We start from the raw sequence: 10,975 nt of genomic DNA, 5'->3' as shown, positions 1-10,975 counted from the left end.
ATATCTTAAATTTTTTCTTAAAGCAAATAAAATATGATTTAACAAGTAAGTGTGAAAAATAATAAGGATCTATATAATAGTTATACATCTAGATATCAAAATCAAAGAAAAAAAATTCTTTGACCAAATATTTAATAACTCAAAAGTTAACACAATAGATAGTTATTGTAAGAACCAGAGTTTTTCATAAAACCATTTTAATAAAAATAGTAATTTTAAGTGCCCGACATAGATTCAAAATTTAAAAGTTTTATTTTGAAAATATAAATGTGAAATTTGATTTCAGTGAATTTTTCTGAGTTGAAAAATATATCTATTTCGAAAAGTTTTGTAAAAATGCGTATTGGCGTCTAAGCTGGCAGTACTGAGGCTTGGTTTGGTAAAGCTTTTTGAAGATGTGCTTGTGCTTTTTAAAAGCTCAAGCTCCTCATTTTGTGTTTGGTAAATCAAAAAGATCATGTGCTTGTGCTTGCAGCTTTTAAAAGATCGGGATACTTTTGAAAGCACCTAGGATAGAGCTTTTCAAAGTTGGCTTGTGCTTTTCAAAATTTAAAAGTCTAATATAACCTCATATGTTAACTAATTTTCAAATTTAATGTTTGCATTTATGTCTATTATAGTATTTTTAAATTTTAAAAGCTATTTTACCAAACACAATTGATGTTGCTTATGTTTATTAAAAGTTGTTTTTGATTTGATTTACCAAACATAAATGCTACAACTTTTAAAAAGCCATCTTTTAAAAGTTAACTTTTATAAGCTACTTTTAAAAAGTAAAAGCTTTACCAAACTAAGCCTGACTCTAATCTGTCCAATATTGCGTATTTTGGAAAACAGTATTTTGAAGATTTATTTATTGTTTTGAAAGGGGTAAGAAATAATTTAGAATTGAAAACCGGACACTAATCTTAAAGGTTTTGGTCCAAAGTGTCAAACGAACAAAAAACGCTAACAGATTGGACCGGATCCAAACCGGACCCAAGGCCCAACATATATATGCCCATTTAATGAGCATTTCAGCTCATTTCTCTTCAAATTGAAGAGAGGGGTGCTGATGAGAAGAGAGAAGACTCAGAAGAGAGAAGTGGGGGTTTTACTATTCACCTCCACCTTCCGGGAGCCATATCTTAAGCTACGGAGTTTCGATTGAGGAGCCGTTTGCGGCCACGGAAAGCTCTCGACAAGCTCTTCATTTCTATCCAAGCAAAGCTGGTAAGAAATCGCGTTTCACTCTCCAGTTTTGTGCCCTAGATTTCTGCACGTTTTGGATTTGGCTTTTGAGCAAGTTTTATGGTTTTGGTTGTTTAGGTGATCTCTAGTAGTGGATAATTATTGGAAATTGCCTCAATCATCTTTGGACAAGGTGAGTTGCTCATAAACCTTTGTAGTGTTGTATGTTGTGGTTTTTAGGTTTTAATTTTGGTGATATATGTGTTGTTAGTTGAGCTTTGGTGTTTGTTGGAGTTGGTTGAGACTTTGGATTAAGTTTGGTGGCTTCGTTTTGGTGTTTGATGCGTTTAGAAATCGGTCAAGGTATGATTTCGGTTTCTTCTATGTAGTATATAATATTCATCGACACTTAGGCTAGTGACCGATAGGATAGGAATGAATTATAATGATTGTTGAAGTGTTGAATGTTGATGTATGATGAATAATATTGATATGTTGAGGATGAAAGATTGTATGTGATTTTGATGTGTGAGGATAACTTGTATGAAGATGATGATGATATGGAGTTTTGAGATGAGGAATATGTGAATTTGATAATGACTGTTGGTATTTAAGGATTATGATGTTTGATGTTGGATATGTGATTTATTGTTGTTGATATGGTTGATGATTGATAATGGTTAGTGATGTTGTTCGTATATTGAAGGTGAGTATTGAGATTGTTGATAAATGATGTGAATTATGATGAGTTGATGATTTTTGGAATATGTTGATAAATTATGATGTTGAAATTGGTAAAGATGGTGTAAGAGATTGAAATTGAAATGAAATGGGATTGATTTTGATGTTTGGTAATGATTGAATTAGGATTGAGGAAAGTGTTGATGGAGGATTGATTTTGGTATCATATAATTGAGGTTTTGATGGTTAAGAATGGTATAATATGCTATGAAGGGTAGATCATGATAGAAATTGGAGTTTGAAGTGGTTTTGGTTTGGTTTTGGTTGGAAATGTTGGTAATGTTGAGGTTTTGAGACTTTTGGTAAAAGTAGGTTTTTTGTGAACTTTGTCTGATCATAAATTTTGCCTCAATTTTCCAAATTCGTTGAAATTTATTTAGAATTAAAGCTTATTGAAAACCCTTCAATTTGATATAAAGTTTGTAAGATTTGGATTTTTGTAGAGAAAGTTATGATAATTCAAAGTTGGTGTTAAAAATCTGAAATTCTGCAAAGTTGCAGAATTTTGTGATTTCTGGTATGTGCGCACGCACAACCCTGCGAAAATCTTGATCTGTGCAGATGCATAGACCTATGCGTACGCACAGAGGAAAGCTCCCTGTTTGCAGCGTTAGCACAGCTTGTGTGCGCACATACCAAGGATGAATTGCAACCGGTGCGTACGCACAGTCATGTGCGTACGTACAAGTTGGGAAAGATCGTCTGTTGGGGGCGCTCGCACACCTTGTGCAAGCGAACAGACCTTACAAGATTTGGTACCTGTGCGTACGCACACCCCCTATGCGTACGCACACTTTTAAAATCTTCCTGGGCGTGCGCACGCACACCCTTGTGCATACGCACACGCCCTGTTTCATAAATTTAAACTTTGTTTTCAACTGTTTCAATTTTCCAACACGGTTGTAAGCTTCTAAAACATCATTTTAAGGCTTTTGGGCTTAATTTTGAGTATGAAGGATATGAGATATAGCTAAAGGATTTTAATTGACGATTATTATGAAAAATTAGAAAATGGAGGCTTAGGTTTCTGGTATGCTGAGAATGGGTTGGGTGGAGCGTAAAGAATGATTGGTATATGAGATGAGAATTGAGGAACTATGAGTTCGGAATGAAAATCATGAATTGATAATGGTTGTGATAAGTCGAGGACTCGAAAAAAATGATGATCTGGATTGTTGTTGAGAGTGTGCTGAGCCTATATCTCCGGCATGGCAGATGTTTCTGTCGCATGACTCGCTGAATTTTGAGAGTGTGCAGGGCCTATATTTCCGGCGTAGCAGATTGTTCTGCTGCATGATTTTGTTGTGGTTGGTTCCTTCTCTACTGCAGGAAGTGTGCGGGGCCTATATCCTTGGCGTAATAGACTCCCTATTACATGAGTGTGCAGGGCACTATATCTCTAGCGTGGCAGAAGAGCTGCTGCATGAGTGTGCAGGGCACTATATCCCTAGCGTGGTAGAAAAGGCTACATCAGGGAGGATGTGTTGGGTTGGCATTTACGGACCGACAAGTGATATCACGAGCCAATAGGATAGACATTCATCATATACATCTCTTATGTGTTTGTTTGCTTTGATTACTTGGGTTTGCTTAATTGTATAATATGCTTACTTGCTTCTTGAATTACATGTTACATATTTGAATATTACTTGTGTTTTCTTTGCTTGCATTATCTGTGTTTGTCTGGTGCTGAGGAGGTTAGGTAGGCGGTGGCGATGGGATCGCACGGAGGGTAGGGTGGCGAAGGCTGTGGGACAGCGGTGACTAGATTAGTTAGTAATCCCCTAAGTTAGATTACCCTGTTATTATGTTATGGTTATAAGATATGTTTAATGTTTACCTTAAGACTGAATCTTGTGATGGATATGAAGTCTAGGATTGCCTTTGGCGTCCCGGAATTTTATATCCTACATCATTGGGCACTGTTACCATATGGAGAACCTCCGGTTCTCATTCCATACTTTGTTGTTGTTTTTCAGATGCAGGTCGTAATTCACCTTAGTGAAATTGCGGATATGGTGACAGAATGGAGTATGGTTTCTTCCTTATTTATCTCTATTTTAACCTTGTTGTAGTTACTCTCACATATCTTTATATATTTATCTTTATGACCTTAGAGACTTATTTGAGAGAATAGTTGTATAAGCTGTTTTTAACTCCAAAACTCTGTATGTCTGTATATAACTCGTCGGCTTAAACTCCACAAGCTGCTGCTAGTTCCCTATGATTATTATACTCTTATATCTATATATATTTTATTCTCTTGCATCTATACCTTGTGTCTTGGGCGTTACTTCGTGTGAACGTTTCGCGCTTTTGTAATTCTGTTTTTGAGCTTAATTCTTCATCGGACTTCTAGAATATACTATTTCCTTCTATATATATAAATATATATGAGTCTTAAAATTGTCGTAACATTTGATTAACCTTTACTTTACAGCTAGATGTAAGACTTAGGGTAATTAGGGTGTTACAGTTATGGATCAAAATGATAAATAAAATTAATTTCTTAAACTCAATAGGACTATTTTAAATAGAGATATTGTAGTTATTTTTTGTAAAAAAATATTAATTTAGATTAATTTAAAATTTAATTTATTAATTTTTTTGCTAAACTGATTTGTCCAGTCTAATTTTAATAAAAATAACATAATTTAATTTATTATATGTGTTAAATTTTAAATTTTAAAAAGTATTTTTAAAAGAAGACCTCTTTATCTAAATGGTGTTTTTATTGTCTTTAATTAGTTTTTTTTACTGTCAAAGGACGCCCAAACTTCCTTCAAAAAGTTCCACGTGTCACGCAGTGTATGGTGGCTTCACCTTAGCCAGCTTGGCCACCACAGAAACTCTATTAACGAACTTACATAGTCCTCCATGGTATGACAACATTGAGTCAAAGAGAGATTGACAATGGCAACATTATATGTACTCAAACTTGAAAATGCTACTGATGCATAAATTTGATTTCATTCAGATTTCACACAAGCTGAATTTGTTTAAACAATATCTTGTCATGAATTTCTCATTTATCAAATGAATGATACAAGGAAGAAACGAAAATATAAAATCTCAAAAAGAAAGTGCCTTCTGTACAAGTTCCTCTCAACTAATCTATTCTCCATTACATGATTTATAGCCTACTCAACTGAGAAGTGAGGTTTAAGAACTCATCCTCCCCGCATGGAATTGTGAGACCGCCATTCGGATGATCATAACCAAATTCTTCTTCTGCTTGGTTTAGCAATTCTTGAAACAAAGGCTGGTTCAAGTATGATATAGGAATTAAAAACCTCTTCATTTTATCTCCAACATAAACTGCAAGGTATCCTTTTGGGACATCATTGCTCTTTGTTGCTCTTCTAATACCTGGTATGCGGAAAGCCATTGTTTTTTTTAGGAGAAAGAAATATTAGAGTTTTTCTAAACTTGTAATCACTTGAGGATATGTGAATGATTGGTGTTGCTTGAGAACACAAGAAGTGGTGCATATATAGTTGCTAGGATCTTCTTCAAACCAATTTCCTGAAGAGATAATTTTGAATAAGATAGGGTCTACCAAATTGACAATGTATTATGCATCACAAGAAATCACATGATACTGTCTTGAAGGTGTTAGGAAGTTCATTGAGAGTGCATACCCCACTTCTTCATATAATGTCCCACAGATTAGCCTCTTGAAATTAATGAGATCTACATTATTATTACACAGTGAAGACCTTACATTGTACTACAGCTACTCCATTAATTAGTAGACATGCTTTAGACATCTCACATGTTTATTCAAATTGAGATTGCTTCTAACAGTGAAATTGTAAACCTTGACTATGACTTTGTCTATTATCTTTGAAACTATTGCTAGTGAGCCAATATGAACCTCAGCTTTTTCAAGTACACCAGATTAGAAGCAGTTCCAACTGGAATTTGAAACCATGGACAAACATGTTCCAATTACACTTCCTCTTGATTATATATGGTGGGCCTTGTATTATCTACTATGAACTAACATTTAAGTTTCACTTGAGCACCTATCGTTTGATTGCAAGTGGCTGCTTTATTAGCCATTCCTTGACAAGGTGGGGTATGCATTCTCAAACAACTGCTTAATCCTTGAGAGAGGCCTCTAGGACAATACCATGTGATCTCTCATGTAGTGATGTGTATGCATTCCTATCATTTAAAAAAATATTTCATCTTAGAAATAGTTTTCCAGAGAATCTTAAAATCTATAAATACACTTGCTCTTGCCTTCAAAAACAACACAACTCATTGGCAATCTTAAGTGTCAAACACTTAAAAACGCATTCTTCTTTTAAACTTGGGAAGTTTCCCTTGCAGTTATTATTACATACATACTAGAAAAAAATGGGTTTCCGTTTACCTGTTATTCGAAGGACATCATCATTCTCAGCTAGCCAAGCAGCTTCAAAATCTGTGGAAGTCCCAAAGGGGCATCTAGCAGTGTATGTCGGAGAGAAACAGAAGCGGTTTGTGATCCCCGTTTCATACTTGAACCAACCTTCAATCCAAGACTTGTTGACCCAAGCTGAGGAAGAGTTTGGATATGATCATCCTATGGGAGGTCTAACAATTCCATGCAGTGAAGATGTCTTCCAACAAATCACTTCTCACTTGAATTGACGACGAATCGCATGCTGTAGGAGACTGACATAGATTAGTATACACATTTTGTACAATAGGTTACTTGTAAAGATTACACATTTTTTTAAGTAAATGAAAGAAGAATGACCATTACTATGACAAGTTCAAAGTGTTTCCTCTGTTTTTTGGTTTAATGACAAAGAAAGAATTCAACTACTCTAGTATTTCATTTTTTTTTCTTTCTTAAATATTTTATCTTACCTCTTCAAACGGAACAATATGCAGTATCTAGTAGTGACAATTCTGCCTGGTGTAAGATAAACCATACTTCATTGTTCATTTGTTCTCATAGGTTGCATTAATTCTCAAGCCTATAAAATTATAAGATTTTAAAATAGAAAAAAGAGATAGAATTATGGAAAATTTTAATTCATGGCACCAATGATACACAAGAAACTGCTTCTACCACCTGCCAATGCAAGTTTACACTAAATATATAGCTAAAGAAATTTCTAACATGGGATGTATGGCTTATTTATTTATATATGTCTGTTCTCTTATTTCTTTATTGAAGTTTTAGCCATGCCTCAACATTTTCAAAAAGCAAAGATCAGTCTTACATTTAACTGATTTAAGTTCTATTTTCGTCCAAGGCCAACTGCAATTTTACTCAATATATGGTTAACTTTTGGTTAAATTTTCTGAATCATCTCTTATTTATGCATCAAATCAAAATTGGATTCATGTTTGGATAATTAAATGTTCCCTTCACCTTTTTTTCCCTGCATTCTGAAATTATGAGCAATCTATGTGTTCAAAAATGAATGTAATGGAGATGTTAAAGGTTAAGATATGAATTTGCAGTTCTATAACACAGCCCTCTATAAAATTAGAATCACTGTGAAAATTGAAGTTCATGACACTCAATCATGGAACGTCTCCAGCTTGTGTTACTATTTATAATGACATGGAATGTCTCTTCCTTTTACTTGTAATATAAGAAAACTGTGAGTTCATAACAGATTTACAATTGTAGTTTCAACCGCCATTCAAAATTCTAATTTAAATGAAATGAATCATCAACTTCAGTGAATTTCTTCAAAACAATGTTGAGCTTAATTTTGAATTGCTGCATAAATATATAAAAGATGATTCAGATTCAACAAAGCCAATAAAAAATAAAATTAGCCAACAAATGAGATGCAATAACTTTCTTTCATTCATGTGCTATTTTTACACTTTCAAAGGAATGATACAAGGAAGGGACCAAAATGGACAATCTTCAAAATCAAAAGAAAGAGCCTTCTGTACAAAATTTGTCTCAACTAATCTATGTCAGTCTCTATGAGCACAATTTACTGCCCACTTAATTGACAAGTGAGGTTCAGGAATGCATCCTCGCTGCAAGGGATTGTGAGACCGCCTGTTGGGTGATCATAACCAAATTCTTCTTCTGATTGGCTTAGTAACTCCTGAAATGAAGGCTGGTTCAAGTAACATACAGGAATCACAAACCGCCTCATCTTATCTCCCACATAGACTGCAAGATAGCCTTTTGGAACATTAGTCCCTTTTGATGCAGAAAGTGATGCCTTTCTAATACTTGGAATGCGAAAAGCCATTGTTCTTGAAGGATTTGTATGAGAGAAATATGTGAGTTTTGATACTTTAGGAGATGCAACTGATTTGTATTGGTTGAGAACACAAGAGGTAGTGTATATATAGTTTGCTATCCTAAAGAAATAATTTTAATGAAGCTGTAAAATGGGGTCTACAAAGTGAGAAATGATCACAAGATGTCACATGGTATTGTCTTGGAAATTTCTATCAAAGGTTAGGTCTCTATCTATCCACTTGTAGTTGTGGTAAAGCTACTCCATCAAACATGCTTTAGAGTTTAGGCATCTCACATGTTTCTTCAGATAGACATTTATAGCTCTGAAACACGGTTCTGAGGTCAGAAGAGAACCAAAAGTTGGCCTCACAAGCCAATATGGACCTCAACTTTTGAAGTACACCAGATTATAAACAAAACTCCGTGGTATTTGCAAACCATGGGGAATTAGATTTTCTCTTGCATACATAAGTTACAATTTTTTGGCCTACCCTCTATAATGAGGACAATACCATGTGATCTCTTACATGCCTTTGTCTCCTAATATGTCCCATCTGATAGCCTTCCTCCACCAATCATTCAAGTAGCTACATGTTTATAACATATCCTTCCATCTATATAAATATTCATGGTTGCAAGCATTTAGGACCAACACAATTCATTCACATCTTCAAGAAATAAGAAACTCAAAAGCTTGTATCATATTTACAACTCATTTCTAAGACTGGTCTTTCATCAACTCATACAAAAATGGGTTTTCGTTTTGCTGGTATCAGAAGAAAGCTATCATTTAATTCAAACCAAGCATCTTCAAAGGCTTTGGAAGTCCCAAAAGGCTATCTTGCTGTCTATGTTGGAGAGAACATGAAGCGGTTCGTGATTCCCATTTCGTATTTGAACCAGGCTTCATTTCAAGAATTACTAAGCCAAGCAGAAGAAGAATTTGGATATGATCATCCAATGGGTGGTCTCACTATTCCATGCAGTGAGGAAGCCTTCTTGGACCTCACTTCTTGCTTCAACTGACTATATGTAATTCTAAAGGAGACTGACATAGATTAATTGAGACACAATTTTGTAGTGGAAGCTAGTAGTTATCATCTCACTGAGATGCCAAGGATGTAAATATCAGAATTTTTTTTTTTCACAATTTCAATGAATTTATACACTTTATCATTAAATACGTATAGACTCAATTAGTTTGGTGTATTCTCTTCAATGATATTTATTCCTTCGTTGTGCTGCTGCTACTGTCTTATTAAAAAAAGTTTATAATCGAATGCTGCAGAGTTTTACTTTCTAAAGCACATAAGCACTCCACCATGTGAATTAGCGAAATGAAGGAGAAGCATATGGTAAAAGTTAACTGGATTAAAGTTTGAATTTCGGATAATTCAATGCATTTTGAAGTGTGGTCTTTTGTTGTAGATACACTAAGTTATTTCTCTAGAATACTAAGAAAGTAGTGTCATTGATGAAATCCAAATTATATCATTCTCTGCAGCAACTTCTTCTATTTGAGAGAGGTAGTTCTTGTAAGTCTCTTAAAGTCCCTAACTGTTGTTGTATAGGACCTTCGATTCGGTTTGAAGCAAGTGAAAGAAATGTTAGATTCTTGAATTCACCCAACTTAGAACGAATGGTAGCACTAAGAGAATTGAAGGAAACATCAAGAACTATGAGTTGAGTAAGACTTGAAAGTGATCTTGGAAGCTTTCCATGAAGATTATTATAGGACAGATCAAGAGTGACAAGTTTCGAAAAGAGTACCTATCTCAGCAGGGATGATTCCGGTGAGGCACATTCGAGGTAGGTACAGAGTGACTAAATTGGAAAATGCAGTGAGGTTCAAGTTCTGAAGCTTCAATAATGATGACGGAAGGTTGAAAGGGCAGTAGTGTGCACCCATTTGTGCACTAAACAGATTTATTAGACAACTGAGCAACTGAGCAAATCATTGATGTTCTTGAAATTCTATCAACATGAGGACTAAACTTTATTAGACAACCCTCAAAGCTTCTGCTTCTATATATATATATATATACAACAACAACAAAGCCTTGTCCCACTAAGTGGGGTCGGCTACATGAATCAAACGACGCCATTGTGCTCTGTCATGTATCATGTCTACAGAGAGACCGTTTACATGTAGGTCTCGTTTGACCACCTCATGGATGGTCTTCTTAGGTCTTCCTCTGCCTTTCGCCCTTTGTCCATCTTCCATCTCATCCACCATCTTGACTCGATGTTCTATTGGTCTTCTTCTCACATGTCCAAACCACCTGAGACGCGATTCAACCATCTTTTCCACAATAGGTGCTACTCCAACTCTCTCCCTTATATCTTCATTCCTTATTTTATCCAATCGCGTATGACCACTCATCCATCTCAACATCTTCATCTCTGCCACACTCAGCTTATGTTCGTGCTCCCCTTTAGCCGCCCAACACTCCGTACCATAAGCATAGCCGGTCTTATAGCGGTGCAATAGAATTTACCTTTAAGTTTTAAAGGCACTTTTTTGTCGCATATAAAACCAGATGCACTCCGCCATTTTGACCAACCTGCTTGGATCCTATGATTTACATCATGTTCAATCTCTCCATTATCCTGTATGATGCACCCAAGATACTTAAAACTTTTAACTTTTCGAAGGGTGTTCTCTCCAATTTTCACCTCTATATTGGAGTTTTCCCTTCTAAGACTGAACTTACATTCCATATATTCCGTCATGCAACAGCATATGTGCAAACCATACACTTCTAAAGCTTCTCTCCATAACTCCAACTTCTTATTTAGATCTTCCCATGACTCTCCCATAAGGACGATATCATCGGCAAAAAGCAT

The 10,975-nt window shown here is 35.2% G+C and overlaps 3 protein-coding genes across 3 annotated transcripts in view; 2 read left to right on the top strand and 1 right to left on the bottom strand.

The window, feature by feature from the left end:
* The first annotated feature begins 6,188 nt into the window (after positions 1-6,188).
* On the top strand, positions 6,189-6,694 carry LOC127745642 (auxin-induced protein X10A-like). Its single transcript, XM_052258728.1, has one exon. The coding sequence runs from the start codon at positions 6,277-6,279 to the stop codon at positions 6,550-6,552; it is 276 nt and encodes a 91-aa protein (XP_052114688.1). The 5' UTR covers positions 6,189-6,276; the 3' UTR covers positions 6,553-6,694.
* Positions 6,695-7,709: 1,015 nt separating this feature from the next.
* Positions 7,710-10,975, bottom strand: part of LOC107476611 (indole-3-acetic acid-induced protein ARG7-like) — a 6,174-nt gene continuing 2,908 nt past the window's right edge. The window contains exon 2 of the mRNA XM_016096449.3: positions 7,710-8,139. Coding sequence (XP_015951935.1) covers positions 7,869-8,139 — 271 coding nt within the window. The 3' untranslated portion in view covers positions 7,710-7,868. The remainder of the gene's footprint in view (positions 8,140-10,975) is intronic.
* LOC110278941 (auxin-induced protein 15A-like) lies at positions 8,562-9,311 on the top strand. Its single transcript, XM_021137447.2, has one exon. It carries the CDS (start codon positions 8,879-8,881, stop codon positions 9,152-9,154), a length of 276 nt encoding a protein of 91 aa, XP_020993106.1. The 5' UTR covers positions 8,562-8,878; the 3' UTR covers positions 9,155-9,311.

The sequence above is a fragment of the Arachis duranensis genome, chromosome 3, assembly GCF_000817695.3.
Source record: "Arachis duranensis cultivar V14167 chromosome 3, aradu.V14167.gnm2.J7QH, whole genome shotgun sequence".
In the NCBI taxonomy this organism is placed as follows: Eukaryota; Viridiplantae; Streptophyta; class Magnoliopsida; order Fabales; family Fabaceae; genus Arachis; species Arachis duranensis.
This window is presented reverse-complemented; position numbering and strand designations above follow the sequence as displayed.